General features: G+C 39.8%; 1 protein-coding gene across 1 annotated transcript; it reads left to right on the top strand.

Moving 5' to 3' along the window:
• The first annotated feature begins 7,754 nt into the window (after window positions 1-7,754).
• cmc1 (C-x(9)-C motif containing 1) lies at window positions 7,755-15,920 on the top strand. The gene is made up of 4 exons (XM_049584915.1): window positions 7,755-7,854; window positions 8,353-8,445; window positions 14,826-14,916; window positions 15,163-15,920. Exons 1-4 carry the CDS (start codon window positions 7,836-7,838, stop codon window positions 15,281-15,283), a joined length of 324 nt encoding a protein of 107 aa, XP_049440872.1. The 5' UTR covers window positions 7,755-7,835; the 3' UTR covers window positions 15,284-15,920.
• The last annotated feature ends 614 nt before the right edge of the window (window positions 15,921-16,534 follow it).

The following is a 16,534-nucleotide window of genomic DNA, read 5'->3' as shown; positions in this document are numbered from 1 at the left end:
AGAGCCTATGTCGTAGCTATGGCGTCAGTTCAGTGCAGAAGTATAAATCCTGCATTATGTTTGAGCTTGCACTGTCTACCCTTGAATATTTTTTCAATGCAGCTAACTTGATATCAGGTGTAATAATAGCCTAGACTTTCAGTTGTGAGTGCCTTAAGATGCCATGTCTACCGTACTATGTTAAACTATTCTATACTGATGATGCTATTATTTTTTTGTTAAATAAAAGAATACTCAAGGTTGTGGTATCACTATTGGACATGAAAAAGTGATGAGTCATCCTTAGTTGGTGGTGTATTACATGTGAATCTAGTGTTGAAGTTGTCTAATGAACCCCCTTCTTGTTATATAATAATTTATCTTTTAACTGCCAAAAGTTATATAAATACAATTATTTTGCCGGATAGTCCCACATATTTGCAAATGTTTTACACATCAATCTTTGCTAATAAAAAAAAGACAGTCAATGAAATATTCAATTAGAAATTTGATGAATAACAACTTGGAACACGATTCACCACTTGTGTCCACTAGTGTGAACAAACACACATTGAAATTCTAGCATGCTTCCAGTTTGTGCAACACCTTTCACATTGTGGGTGTGAGGGTTGTCTGTTTATCAGTGTATTATTTTAAGGTGTGAAGGGCCAGATCACAAGAGAAACACTGCTGGCCAAGCCTTACCTCTCCCAAAGCTTCACCACACATGACTCTCCCTGTGAGAGTGTGAAAACATTTACAGGCCATGTAGAGCGCGAGATGACACTTCCGCCCAGGTCAGCGGGTCACACACACACACACACACACACACAAACACACACACACACACACACACACACACACACACACACACACACACACACAGGGATCGCTCTCAGCCCAGCAAACAGAAACATCTCTCTCCAATGCTGACAGAGAGCAATGAGGATGCAGCCCTCTCTGCTTCTTCATTTCATCAGATGAAGTGAAGAGGAGGAAATGTGCCTGCATACTGTGAGAGCAACTGATGAAGGTCTCGAGCATTGCCTGCAAAAAGCAGAATTTCAGACAGCTCTATCTATAGCATGACTATACTGACGCATGCTGACTGTAGGACTGATAGAGTGAAGGCATAATAGTGTCTGGACAGGGCTTTTGTACATTTAAAAGTCACAAATGTGATTTTACTTGCGCACACACATAAGCACACTCTCACACGCACATACACACACTGATGCACATACGTCGTTACTTCTGAGATGTTATAAAAACGTCTCTTTTATCCATTAAAAAACTATCGATCTTGTGCTTTGCCTTCTCTACTTGATGGTTTTTTTTCCCCGTCATAATGGAAAGTCTCCCCGGCCATTTCTTCAGCCTATTCTTCATTTGGAGTAATTATAGATGGAGAGGTAAAAGATGTTTTTTCCCCTTTCTTTTCTTTTCTCCTTCCTGCCTATCTTTCTCTCCCCTGCGTGCATTCAGAGGCGCTCTCACCACTGCATTCTTATTAGGGACATGTCTGAAAGGCTCCCGCAGCATGTGGTGTCCTCTGACCATCCACTATGGCTGCTTTTTGTTGGCATTAACAAGCCAAGCAACCAAGGATAGCTTTTCAACAGGTACAAACTTTTCCTTTTAGATAATTAACCGCATTCAGACACTCAGCGCAGTGTAGGCAATGTGGGTACAGAAACCTAGGGAGGATCATATTCTAGAAAAAAGGACAGAGAAAGGGGAGAGAGATGGAGAAAAAACTTGATCAAAAGACAAGATGTTCTCTTTGGTGTTGTTTAGTGCTAGTGGATTCTATACCAAACCCCTATTCAAATGGTGTGGTCTTCATTTCTGCTCTCCTTGTTGTCCTCGTCTCTGTCCTCTTCATCTTTTCATCAAGATGGACCATGTAATGAGGGAAAACTCTGGTCATTGTCGAATGGTCAAAGGTTTGCTGTCTTAATGAATGGGAGAAACACAAGAAGGGCTGAATGCGCTCCTTCGTTCCTGTTTGCCTCGCACGTGCAAAAGCCCCGGGATGCCTCCTGAAGAAGGCCTCCTCCATCCATTGCCGTCTCGTCTCTTGTTAAAGGGGGCATAAAGCGAAGGCAGAGGGGAAAAGTAATTTTCTTCTCCTGTCTATCCATTCTTTTGGTGGGTTTCTTCCACTTTTTGCTGTGTACTTTCATAAAGCTTATAATTACCTTGGCGAGAGCCCCTCAAGTGAGAACGAATGGGGTCTTTGTAGCCTTCTCTCTTCAGCCCTCTCCTGTTTCTGGGAAGAAGGGAGTCATATTAACATTTGGTCTTTCCCTTTTACAGATGCAGTGAGAAAGCCAGATGTGTCTCTTCTAAAAAAAGCCTTTCAACAACTTAATTTTACATTTTATTGAATCACCACTGAGCATGTCAGAACAGGACAGGAGAATAATGCAGAAACTAGAGGAAGTTATAAAACTTCAATCCCGTATGTACTATTCATTCTATACTAATTAGTTAACTGACCAGTTGAATTGTTGTGAGATGTGCATCATTGTTATGCAAAACTCAAAAATGAGAAAAATGTGCTATTGCTAATGCTATTTTCTTACTATTGTTATTTCTTTTTGAAAATATATATAGAGGCCCAGTACAAAAAAAAAAAAGAATAATAAAGCAACCAAAAGCTAACTAGGCATGACAGTAGCTTCATCTATACTGACCTGGCAGCATAGATCATTGGTTTAGGGTCAAACTCTCCCCCTCTGTCATTTATGCAAACTGCACCTCCGCTCACCAAACCCTCCCTTGATGCCTCTGACCCCCATCCCCAACTCTTCCGGCTGATTACTCCTAATGTAATTTTAATTAAAAACTGTGGTGTCAAAGGGTTTAGCCTGCTTGAGAAGCGGGTGCAGATTGTGGCACAGTGGCAGACCCCTTCACTTGCTTGAGCGGAAATGCATCCTGACATTGCTTGGGTGGTGCCAACATGACCAAAAAAGCAAAAGAGTAAGGGGGCTTTTTGGATATCATGTTATGACTTTATTCTGCCTGGATATTTGTGATATTTTTCATGCTGCTGAATTTGGGTTGTACAGTTTTGACCAATAGGTGACTGTTGATTAAATTTGGTATAGGCTACACCAGCGCCATTAATGCTTTAAACTACTGGTATCAGTTGTATTAGTTGTTATCATCATAATTAAAAAAAAAAAAAAAACAAGTCTCATTCGTCTTCTGTGACACATATCAGATCTGGTGATAGACTGGTGCTTGATGAGGAAACAGGAAGGCAGAGGGGTCGATGATAAAGTAAAAATGTTAGATTTTTGGAAGCCGTAAAAGCTCATGTTTGCCCTCACCATCAACCCGACTCATCGGAGTATTTACAATCTTGTGTCAAATAAATCTGTTTCAAAAGCCAGCAAAGAAGAAGCAAAGTAAAGTCACCAGGCTGTATCTCTAACATCAAGATGCACTTAGTAGTCATTGACAATACTTACCACTGCCAAATGTCACAGGGGTGACCTGTGGAAGGTGCCCCACAGCGGGACTCAACAGCAGAGGTCTGCCTGTAGGTTTGTAATCCCCTCACCCGAGTCGTTGGATTATCTGCTCTCCATCGACCCTGAAGAGGCTCCCCGTGGCTCGGGCTTAAACACTCTCTAAAATCTCATCTCTACACCCCATCTGCTGGCCGTACGACGTCTTGGAAGTCACAGATACCGAGGAGTGGGGACTGAGGCAGAACAGCAGATGAGGAGATCAGAACACACAGCTCTTCCTTCTCGCTGTGGCTGTGTGGAACGGAGAGGAGCCTGTCGTAAAACAGTCTGGTTTAGGCATTTTGCTCATCATAATTACTTACAAGATTTAGTCATTGAATGTTTGTATTTTCCTCTGTGCTGCAAGTTGAAAATCTGTCCTTGCAGTAAAGCCTCTTTCATCCTTGTTGCAACAAATTTTCCTCCATTTTCAACTGTGCTTTTAGTGGATTCTACATCACTATGCTTAGATAAAGAATATACATAAATAACACATTAATAACTGGTTTCTTGAGACTCTTGAGTGCAAGAGGTGTCAGTGTCAATGACCCTTTAACATTCTCTGACAGGGGCCCTGTTTTGTGGCCGTCAGTGGACAGTTGGAGGAGCTGGTGGTTGGCCCTGAGCAGTGAGGCATGTAGTAAGAGGGTTTAACTTTGCTAACCTCCTTCTGCCAGGTTCATGGGGCCCTGCTGCTTGGGTAATATTGGATCAGTGTTGGGAGCCCGTGCCCCTGCCATATAAACCAGCACGCTACCTGGGGTAGTGAGCAGTTTCCACTATAGAGCCAACTGCGCTTGATACTTGCTTACTTGCTCTCTTCCTAAGACACAGAACTGATTCCTTTTCCATCTTGAACAGGATTTTACGGACTATGATAGTGTTTTAATAGCAAATACAAAAAGATTTTTACTCTTTAATGACATAAATGAAAATAAAGAGTGGATGTCTGATAGGTTTGCAAACTGGGAATAAAAATGTAGTGATAAGATTTCTATCCTTAAAGGCTGAACTTCCAGGATTTACCCTGTTCCAGAGCAAAACAACAACATGTAGTTGTTTCAGTAATTGATCTTTTTGCATAGTAAATCAGTAAGCATCTGTGTGGGTTTGTTCTTTTACGCAATTTACTACCACTTTTTCCCTTTATAATTTGTGCCATATTTTGTCTTTGTGTGAATGTCTTGTTTGTAACTGTTTCGTATTGCTGCTGTGTCTTGACCAGGTCTCTCCTGAGAATGGAAGCCCATGTCTCAGTGAGATTACCTGTTTGAATAAAGGTAAAATAATCATAATGAAAAATAAAACAAGTAAGTGAATAATCAAAAAAAAAAAACACCTTATAGCTCTTAGACACTTGCATTTCAACTCTCTTGTTTTTTTTTTTTTTTTAATCTTTTGTTTAACAGCCTAAAACCCAAAGATTGTTCACTTCATCTGGTGTTTCTGTATATTTGGTCTCCATTAACAAACATTTTTATGAAAACTGCAGTCAAACAAGAATACATCGACCAGGAGGAGAAAGGTTATATTCTTTGAGTAAGCGGTGAGCAGCATTATAGCAGTTCAGTAGGCAGGAAACAGTGTCGGAGAAAATCATAAGAACGATAGGAAGAAGAATGCAGGCTGTAACAGGCAATATTTTTAATGTATACCATAAAAAGATACACATGATGTTGTGTTTCCCAATGAATAAATCTGCAATGTTTTAGTTGTTTTGCTTTTTAAGGAATGCAAACAGTTCGAACGTAGACATTAAACACACACTGTGCATGAGTAGTGGTGAATCTTAATAACTCTTTGGCTAATCTAATTGCTTATGCCACTTTGTCCGAATCACTGCCTTTATAATTATGTGTTTGCATTTCTTTGTGTTTCATTTGCATTTGTGAAGAATTAAAAAGGTCACCATCAAAGAAGTAGATTTACTTGTAACCCCAAAAAAGTAGATAATGCGCTATTATTTCCACTGCAACATATTCTCCTCTCATCATTTGACATTAATGTCAGGCCCCTGCTCTTCTTGGCTAAGTTGCTGCACACTGTGTCTGAGTGATTTGTCAATATTATGGATAGTAAAGTGGATATTTTTTAAAGGGACATGTTTTGTTAAGCTCATGTTTTGTCAAGAATTCAAGAAAATATAATTTTTCTCAGATTTGGTTCAGTGGTTGTGCAGTCATTCGCATGTGCTCCACTTGGCCCTGTTGTGGAAACTTGGCTTGTGCTTCAGTTTGGAAAGATCTGCTGATATTAAAATCTGCAGATGCCCACCTGGTGTCAGGAGGGATGGAAACACAAGAGTGTGCTGTCTGTCTGGGAGGCGTTTGGTTGGGCTTGGAGATGTGTGCGTCCATCTGCTGTATGTGCCTAAGTCTCGGGTGAGCAAAAAAAAAGAAAAAGAAAAAGAACATTCAGTGCATACAGGTGAAGGTCTGTGGTCTCTGTTTGGCTTTTTTCTACTCGTAGAAATCATTGTTTTTTTAATCTTTTTGGCCTTTGATTTATAGATGAAAAGAACGTGCTCCTCCTCAGAGGTAAAGTGGCAGCTTTAGGGCTCTAGGTCAGAGAGCTGTGAGAACTTCAGGCAGACAAGCAAGAGATTCACCATATCCCCTCCGCTGGTGGTGTGTGTGGGTGAGTGTGAGTTGTGAAGGCGCACTGGGTGTGTATGTGTGGTTTGGATGTGGAGGTGGGTAGCTTATGCCGGTGTCTTACCTTAGTCTTTAGTCTAACAGCACGTGTGAAGCTTGTCTTTTTTTTCAAGGTGTGTGTGCACGCATCTGTGAGTGTGTACCTGTCGCTTTGACTGAACAGGTGGGCTCTCTTTGCATGGGATCTAGACAGCCAGTCCGCCACATAACTGACTGTGGTCAGGCTCACTCTGCTCAACATGCAATCTGTGGTGCAGGCTCAGAAACATTGTGGTTGGATGTCAGTGTGCTCTTAGCGGAGTGTTCTTTCACCATTCTTATGGCTTTACTGTTGTGTATTTTGTATGTAAAGTAAGACATATTTTTTAAATCATTGTATTCAGTCATTAAATCTGGCAAAATTAAAGCTATATTAATTCAGCCATAGTTTGGAAAAGGGCATTGTTTGATTTATCAGTGATGCTACAGATATCATAGCTGACAGTTTTGCTGCTTCTGCCCATACATCAAACCACATGTGACATTAGTAAGGGATTTATATCGTGATTTAATAATAATCATGTAAGTAAAAGTCTTGTAATTATGATAATGACAAGAAGCACTGATCTTCATTAACTTCACATTAGCTCTGACAGCATCTCACCATTTAAAATATTTTACTACTACATTATTTTACACCAAAAAGAGAGAGTTGACAAGTATACAAAAACACTGTACTATGTTTGGCGACATCAGTCTCAACATAAAAACCTTGTGTTGAGGTGTAGGCCTAACTGTGATTACATCCAGCACCTAGACCATAAAGTGATTTGCAACCAGGACTACACAGTAGTGCAGGTTATGTCTTTCTGAAGCAAACTATTTTATTTTAACCAATTTATGCCTGAAAACAGAAATTTTTAATTTCCCTTGGTGGAAGTGTTCTATGGTCTATATTCATTTTCAGATAAAAACAACAGTCCCATATGCCTAAAGACTAAATATGGTATGATAAGAAAATGACTATATCTCAGAAACTACAAGAAGCATAATCAAGTATTGAATAGCTGAATATAAAAGCTATGCACACACATACAGTGCAAGAGCAATAGTTTGTATAGAAAACATTTAAAAAACAATGTAGCATTTTTATTCATGTGGTCAGTAAAACAATGTATGTCAGATAGGCTTACATGATTGTGATTGGGCTCAGCTGTCACATTATACATGGTAGGTAGCTCACACCTAATCTCAGTGCAATTATGATAACAAATAAATAAATAAGTTAAAATGATAATAATGATAATAACAGTTATTTTTATTATTATTTTATTAACCACATTATAGGATGAATGGTGTTTATAATTTCCTATCATAGGTCTCTTCAGAACATAAATAGTAAGGGAAAGAACATGAGAAACACTTCTCACAGTCAGCTACAGAAATGAATATGAAGCTTAATCACCTCCCCTCTGTTATTAAATAGCTTATAAGCTTCATGGGGCAGGGAGCAGGGTTTTATCACTGCGGAGCTGTCTGACTGCTTGTCGTATCTCTTAAAGCGGATGTTGAATCTGTGTTTGACTCTGGGATTTGTAGTTTCTTCCGCCGCCTAACTACGTTAGCGGAAGTCTTTTGCGCGTGCGCGAGCGAGGTCACATTGGTTCAGTTTGGTAATGTTTTGAGAAACACCACTACAATGGAGGCAGCAAACGCAGGTATTAAATATTTCTGTCATCATAAATGCATGAAATGGCTTTCGTAGCATAAAGTTAAATACTTATCCAAGTCCCTTCGCTCTTTATAGCTTTATACAGCCCCGCGCACTCAGGAAGGAACAACGTTACTCAATGTGGACTCATAGCTAACGTTAGCATGCTAATGTAAATTAAAGTGGCTATCTCTACCTAATGGGAAATGATAAATGATTTAGCAATTATTCTTCGTGTCTCCATTAGGTTGTATTTTCACCACCTTAATACATGGTCTTAAGGTTGACTTAAAGTGTATTACACGCTGTTCGCTCGTCTTTATGAATGTAGTTAATGAACAACAGTGATGGTGTACTTCCACGATATGTTTCTCATGTCGTGTGTGTGTACGTTACCGAAGTAAACGTCACCCAGAATGAGCACATAAGAGGGACACAAGGGGCTAATGATGATCGTGATCGTGGTTGTGATGGTTTACCTGTGTATCTGTACCTGTTTCCTCAGAGGAGGTCCACCTGAGGCATGTGGAGAAAGATGTCCTGATCCCCAAATTGATGAGAGAGAAAGCCAAGGAGCTCTGTGCTGAGAAAGTTGAAGGTGTGTGTGTGTGTATGTGTGTGTGTTTGTTTGTGTGTTTGTGTAACTGGTAGAGCACCTCTTCTCCTACCCAGAAGTCCAACTCAGTACAGATAAGTGTAGTTTAGTAAAGCAAAATAGCTGTTGTTATCTGGTCTTCCTTAAGGTTTCACAGGTAACGTAAACACCAGACATTAGAATGCATTTCCTTTATACAATTTATTTTGTATTTGGTTTGTATGTGTTTGGTTTACATTCACAAATATGCTTACAATTACAATGCTATTTTGATTGATTTATTGATTATTAATTATAGATTGTTTGCATAACATACATTGTTTAAATTCATTCCCATAAATGCAATTTTATATTATTTATGTGCAGAAATAGTACAGCTGTGCCATCTAAGTACATAACTATATCGTCAAAAACAAGTAGTGTTTTTGTACAGAAAAAGTCCTTTTCCATAACAGATGTTTTGACATGTTACAGCAGGTGTATTTAATGGCTGCACATAATTTATGTGAGGCAATTCCAGATCCTTGTTACTGTGTATTATGGCTCACCAGAATGGCATATTAGAAGTTAGCCATCATTAAGAAGACACCTGTAACACCTGAGCTTTTTATGGTAATACCACTGGCATCACCGTTACATTCACAAAATATATTTGGTCTTTGGTCAGTGAGACTCTGAGATCCTTCCAGATGCCTGCATTGATTTGTGGCTCTGTAATAAAACTACAGAAAAAAGGGTTTTCAACTTGATCATCAATTAAACCCCCTAACTATTTGTCAACTAAGAATTTTATTACACGGACATATTTAAGTTATATTGAGTAGTGTTTCTAATGTTATGTCCACCCAATAGGCCTTTTTTAAGGGAAGACATGTTGAAAGGTCACAGTAGGGAAAACATGTGAATAATAAACTTAATGATGGCTGAATTCCGTTTAGCTTTTTCAGTTTTAGACTATGTCCACACTAGTACGTTTTAATTTTAAAATGGCATTTTAGCATTAAATTTATCTCAGTCCACATAAGCTTTTTGGCTAGTCTCTGACCAGACTAACACGCCTGGAAATGCACATCATTCACATTCACATACACTGGGCATGCGCATGCTGGTGTTCGCAGAAATCAGATTGTTTATCCTGGAGGAGGAACAGCAATGGCAAAAGTGAACATGGGTGACTGTGTCATTGTTTTCAAAGGTTTCCATTTCTCTCTGCCTAGACTAAAGCACAACCTGGAGTTTTCAGACTAAAAGGGGGTCAGCAGTGTTTTCAGAGGTCTCTGTTTTAAGGGTAAAAGCAAAAGTTACAAGTGTGGATGTAGCCTCAGGCACTTGGTATTGTTGATGCACCATCATGACTTAAACTATGATCTTTGAATAGAACAGAGCCATCATTAATAGTAGTTATTAGTAACTCCTGTACCTATTCTGACAAGCCGAAATTTCTGCTGTGAAAAATACAATTTTATCAGTGAAGATAGACAAATTATTAGAAACACCTCTCCGTGTAATGTAATACAATTCAGCAGCACCACTAACTACAGCACCCAACATGACCATAGAGTTGAGTCAACACCTGTCTTAAACATAACCTGAAGTCTCAACAAAAACTCAACATTATAAGCTTCATGAAGGTCTAATTTATAGTCGGGCCATTGTGTTGTTGTGGCAGCTGAGTGTGTTCTGTATGATAAAGGCAATTAATTGTACACAAAACAAAAATACTGGCACTTTAGCTACAGTAGTACAAGGTCACAAAGCAGTTTTCGTCTTTTGCCCTGTCTTAATTCCTTTTGCACCTCAATTCACCTCCTACATAGATCCATGCATAACACTTGCATTTTTCAAGCTTAGGAAGTCCAACTCAGTGACTCATTTAAGTTTAAGGTGTATATTTGCCATATTTATTGCAGAAAACGCACACCTGCAAACGGATAGTCTTTGTATTTTCCAGAATATGAAAGTTTAAGAAAATGTTAATAATAAACCTTTATACACTTGTTCATTTAAGGTCAGGAACTGTTACTACCAAATCCTTATTATAGGGGATAATTCATTTAGTCCCCCATTGTGATCATTTTAAATTATTATTTTAAGTCATAATTGGTTCTTATTATTGTTAAGTAACACAATAGGATACTCCCACCCTCCAGTTTTGTTTAGTTTTATAGTCTGCATTTTACCTCCAAAGAAATTAGAAGAAATAATGGAAATTGTAGATTTTGGAAGACTGTAAAACAAAGAAATGCATAGAAATTCAAACAGTATGTTAAAAAACCCAATATTTTCAGATAACATAAGGATCATTAATGTGTCCTTATTTGTGGTTGAACTTCTCCATCAGGCTGGTGTCCAAAAATATTGGCTATAGGTCTGCTAATAATAGACATTTTGTCTGATTATGTGTGACTAAACAACTATATTGATTATGTCGGCAACCCAACAGAAAATACGACTCCAGGCTATGATGTATAGTGTGTTACTTTAATTACAACTAAAAACCAGCCAACTAATCAATAATCCAACCAAAAGAGGGATTATTAAGGCGTTCATCATTGTAATTCTTTTTCTTGATATTTTTTTGTAAATAATCTTACACCTGTGAATCATAATCTGCAACACTGCATGTTAGTTTGGAGGCTTTTTTGATCTCTTCCTTCCATGGACTTTCTTGTGTTTCCTGTTCTTTAATCTTGTAACTCGGCTAAACGGGCACTTCTTGGGTCCTTTTTCATTTCTTTGAATTGAGAAGCAGGCCAGTTGGCATGACACCAGTTGCCACTTCATCTGCATGGAAATGGCTTCTGCAGCATTGCTCACATGTGCCCTGTCTACTGCAGCAATGACTAGGTTATGTGGTTTCTAGAAATCTGATGACAGCCTGTATGAGCCAGTGTGTACTGCTCTCGCGAAGAGACGATGCACATGCAGCCTGAGGTGATGGGACAGACAGAGGCTGTGTGGGTAGTGGAAACCCCCCTCACATTACTAGCTGCTCATCCCACTCATTTTCACACCTCCATGTCCGCCATCTATCATTTCATTCTGTATGTTTGTGTCTGCCCGCATGCGTGTCTATGATTGTGTTTTACAAAGAAACGTTAAAAAAAAAAAGAAAACAGAATCTCCAGTAGTATGTTTTCCTGTGTGATCTGTCTCTGCATACAGGCGTCTCTAAACACCCCGCAGCTGTATATTGTAGGCTTTGTTGTGTAACCTGAGAAGTACTACTGACCTGTGCATGGCATCTTTGTAGTTTTATCTTAACCTGATGTGATTTTTCCTATTGCATTGATGATTCATGTCAGTCATTTCGCATGCCTTTCAGATGCAACCATTTAAACAACCCAAATATTCGATGAGAAACCACTTTCACATTGACACCGGCTACTGTTTTATTTTTGCTTTGATTTGCAGAAAGCTAGTTGGTTGAATTGAATTCAGATTTCTGTGTCTGAATCCCCACATCCAAAATATGGAAGTAAAAACTCTCAATTTCCTGACATTTATTTTCTGTTTTAACTGATTATTATGTATTAGAGGATCACATGTTTATCTTCCTCTAAAGGTACAAGTCTAAGAGTTCAAGCCTCTAGCTTCTGCTTTCTACTAACTGCCAAGCTACACTTCTGCATCTTTAAAAATGGCAAACAAAACAGCCAAGTGAAGGTGGTATCACACCTTTCTTTAGAGGGGCCTTTTCTGACACAAAACTAGTCTCCTAGACTTGCCTTTGGTGTTGCTGCGATCAGAAAGGCAACCCTCTGCAGCCTCTATTAGTACCATGGGACAGGGATGAGGCGTTTGCTGATTAGATTAGTCGCACTCTTCTGCTTCTCTAAATTGGTTTTGCAGTTGGTTTTTTCACATCTGCATCCTGATGAAAGTGTCTGTGTGATAACCATACTGATGCTACTTATAAAGGTAATTATGATGTCAGTTGTTTGAAAGGGGACATGGGAGGCCAGTGTTTTTAATTAAATCCTTTAGAAAGAACCTGCTAACAAGGTGAAGACTCAGTGTCTTCAACACCTTGTTTACAAGGAGGACCTTACATGTTTAATCTGGAAACACCACTGGCCAGGGCACAGTGTCACCAAAGCAAGCATTGTGGAAGAACTTTTCATTTGTATTTCAGTTGAATATCAAAACATTTGTTAATTTGTGTCAGGTGTTTTGTTTGTGCAATGTTTTACCTAAGCCACTTTGTGCCTTTTAAACATGGTTTTATGTCATAAGCATCTATACAAATTTCCAATTATTTCCAGCATTTCTGCAGTCTGTAAGTGTTTTTTAAAAGTCACAATATCATGTGTATCATTGCTGCTTGAGTGTCTCAACAGCTCAGTGGTAGAACCTTTATTTGTGCTTGTTTCTTGTTCCTGTCATTGTAGGAGACAGCTGCTCTGAGCACCTAAAGCTCTGTATTGTGTCAACATACAGGCACAACTCCTAAATTGGACTCAATAAAAATTGGGCACATAGGATTAATAGCAAGTACGTAGAGTTAATTTGCATCCATTGATATATTTCTGAGGATGAGCTCTACCATAGGCTCAAAAGGCGACTTACTCAAGGCCTGCAGGGCCAGCGGCAGGACCCATGCTGCAGCCTCTTAACCCTGGCGAGGCATAGCCTCCTGGCGCCACACAGAAACTACACCGCTCAGTAATGCACACCAAGTGGCCTTCCATCAGTGTGGCCAAAGTTTAAAGGTATTGCTGCCACATGAACCTTTATGGTTGAGGCAGCCAGGCCAGCTTAAAAAACTTGAAGTATGTTTGCCCTTAAAATGAAAGGAGACTGGGTCTAATCCTCTGTCCCTGCACCATGAAGAAAACACAGCCCAACAGTTTCTGTATGCCATCCTGGTGGAAGGAGCCTTGGCACTCTGCAAGGTCTCATAAATTGAGGGATCAAGGTCAGCTGAGAGTGGCTGATCCCTTTTAAGTGACCATACACAGAGTTGAGGGAGACTTGGAGATGGATACCCAAATTTCCCATCTAGCTGGGACTCCAGAGGAGTGTGCAGAACCATATTCTCACTGGCCAACTGGGGGCCACAAGGAGGACCCTGTGGTCTGACAACTGCACACTGTGAAGCATAGGTGCTATCAGTGGGATTGAGTTCACAAGCTCTTAAGAGAAACCAATCAGTTACCTGGCACTGTGGCCAAGGGCAGTGGGCTCTGTCCTCATCTGGTGAGATAATCAGTGAGGCAATACACTGGTGCACAGGCCAATCCAGGCCATATTCCCCTGCATTGTTCATGGAGGCCAGGGTCATGGTTGAGTTTATGCCTGCGGATCGGCCCTGCAGCACTTCAGCTCTTCCAAAAAAGCAGGTTAGGGAGGAACTTTAAAGGTGGGGCCGCAGTTGCCCGCTGTAAAAACGAGTTGCCCCAGATGTATTAATACGAATGCAGTCGGACAAACAAGTGTCTAGCCAGCCTGACTCATCCAGCCTGCTGCTAGCTTGTTCATCTGAATTGCAGATGTAGCCAGATAATCTTTTCTTTGGCTGACCACAGAACTAACCACTGAACCTGCAGCAAGTGGGGGAATTAAATTGCACAACAAACAGTGTAGCTTGTGAGTGAGCCAGCACAAAGCCATGGATGCCTCAAAGGGCAACAAATTACACCCTGACCATAAAGTCACAAGCAGGATGACACCAACAGCACAGAGTGTGCTTGCCTCCCTTGGACCTGCAAGTAAAATACAGAACTAAAACAGATCATTGGTCTGAATAACCTGCAGAGGATGGTAGGCTAACTGCAAGAAGCTCAAAGAGGCCTAATATAGGCTACCATATGGTATTTATAGCTGGGATGCGCAGGTAGCTACCTTGTCAGTCTTGTGAATTTGTTTATATGAGATCTCGACCAATGCGGGCTTATCTACTTTGTTTACTGCCACTGTCAGTCAGGAAGGGATGAAACAAAGCCTATATCTGATTCTTGGGGATACAGTCATGTTTATATATGCGGATGGAGGGCTGACTGTTACAGAGGCAGTGTGGAAACTGGGCTACCGCCAGTTCAACCGCTCTGTGGCCTGTACAGCTCAGTTCCATCCTTGTGTGAAGAAGGAAACATGGGTTTCAGTTTGATAAGAGGCTTGGCAACATCACCTATTACCAGGTTCCTTGTTGTGGTCAAGTACTAAGATGAGGCCCATCTTGGTTTGCTTGTGGCTGCTTGTTTTCTTTTCTGCGTTGTACTCTAGGATCAAATAATGTGACGTGAAAGGTAGGATGTTAATAGATGTGAAACAAGTGCTATTAATAAAGTTAAGTTTGACGCTATTGCACATGTTGCGCCTTTTCCTCTGTTGCTGTTAATCTCACCCTCTTGACACCACCTGCCTTCTCCACCTCTCTCTAGCCTTCTCCCACTGCTGTAAAGACGCTGGTTTCCTCATGGCATTCAAGTGTCGAGAGGAGAACGCAGCGCTGAAGGAATGTCTCACGATACAGTGAGTATTTTGCAGTTTCCTCTGCAACACCCAGCACTCATACAGTAAAGTGTGTTATCGCACCAAGTGTTATCTCACCAACATCTTTGACATGGTATTACCCACTTTCTCTGGCACCCTTGCCCACACTCTGAACTGTTGTCTATCAAGTATCAGGAGTCTCAAACCTGTATAGGCACCATCAAAGGAGGTCATACAAGGCTACATTAGTTCTGTGAAATAAACACTGTACCTTCTGTCTTACAGCTACAAAGACCCTGGCTTCTATGAGCAGTGTAAGCAGGAATACATCCAAGAGAAACTGGAGTTTGAGAGGACAGGGGTCGCATCAAAGAACAGGAAACAAAAACTCCCAACTAGCATGTAATGAGCAACATGGCACCCAAACAACTTCTCTCCTTTGAGCGCAAAGGTGCGGGATGTGAGGCTCTGGCCAGAACCAGCGCTTAGTTCTGCATACCCAGGACACATGGTCATCTGTCATGGTTTATTACTCTTAAAGGCACCAGACTGTGCACTTCATTTAAATCTGTGGAGTGACTGAAACTGGTTTGGTGTGCGAGAGTGGTATATAATCAGAACAATGGCTTTTTTTGGTTCTGTGTATTTGCAACATGTTCTACATCAGATTGCCAGAAGATCGGCAGCATTTCCATTACATTTACTAACCAGGTTATTGACAGAATATACAGATCTGATCATGAGTGCTGAGTGTAGAGCTTTAGCTTTGAATGTGTGCAGTCATAATTCAGGGATGATTAATATATTATTTGCCAAGCAAAGATGTAGCATATATAACTACATCTTTGCCTGGCCTCACGGCTTGGTATTTCATCTGCAGAAGAAAGTGGAAGGCTTCTTTTGTTATCAAAAATAATTTCATAAACACTTGGAAATTTAAGATGCTTGTACAGTGTATGTAAGTGAGCAATGCACCATGTGTGGTCTTGTGATATATGCAATGAATTGTGGCATTGTAAATAAAAATATTCAATAGCAATAAAGTGTATATCAGTGGTAAATTAGATGAAACACAATGTTAATCAATGCATTTTGTTCAGATAAACCTCTAACATCCTCCGTTTATTCAGTTAAACATGAATGATTTTTAGAGGTTTCTTTACACTCTTGACAGTGGATCTTTAATGCCTGCAGTGCACTGTGTATTTAAGTTCAATTTCAATTTAGCACATTCAAAAGAAAGCTGGAAATTTCTAAGCATTACTGATTAAATTGTTTTTTCTTGTTGGCTTTATTGCATTTTGATATTGACAGTGAGCTGAGTGTCAGCCTTACATTTAGATCACATTAACACAACAGTTTGAAACCAAATTAACATCTTAATTTAATAAGAATTGTGAAGGACTGATTAATTTAATCATTTGTGCTTATTTTTAATGAAAAAAAAAAAGTAAAAATCCATTTTAATTTTCTGTTCCATTTTAACCAATTTTTTCACTACTTTTTGTGTCTTCACTGTGTTTTCATAGATACAGACTGTCCTTATATATGCTTTTTCTTCTGTATCTGTAATTCCAAAGAGCCAATGATGGCATATAATGAGGTAAAGAGTAAGTCAGCTACTGTAATTGGGTATTCATGTCATTCATAAAATATA

The sequence above is a fragment of the Epinephelus fuscoguttatus genome, linkage group LG8, assembly GCF_011397635.1.
Source record: "Epinephelus fuscoguttatus linkage group LG8, E.fuscoguttatus.final_Chr_v1".
NCBI lineage: Eukaryota > Metazoa > Chordata > Actinopteri > Perciformes > Serranidae > Epinephelus > Epinephelus fuscoguttatus.
The sequence above is the reverse complement of the archived record's forward strand: the minus strand, read 5'-3'. Positions and strand labels throughout refer to the sequence as shown.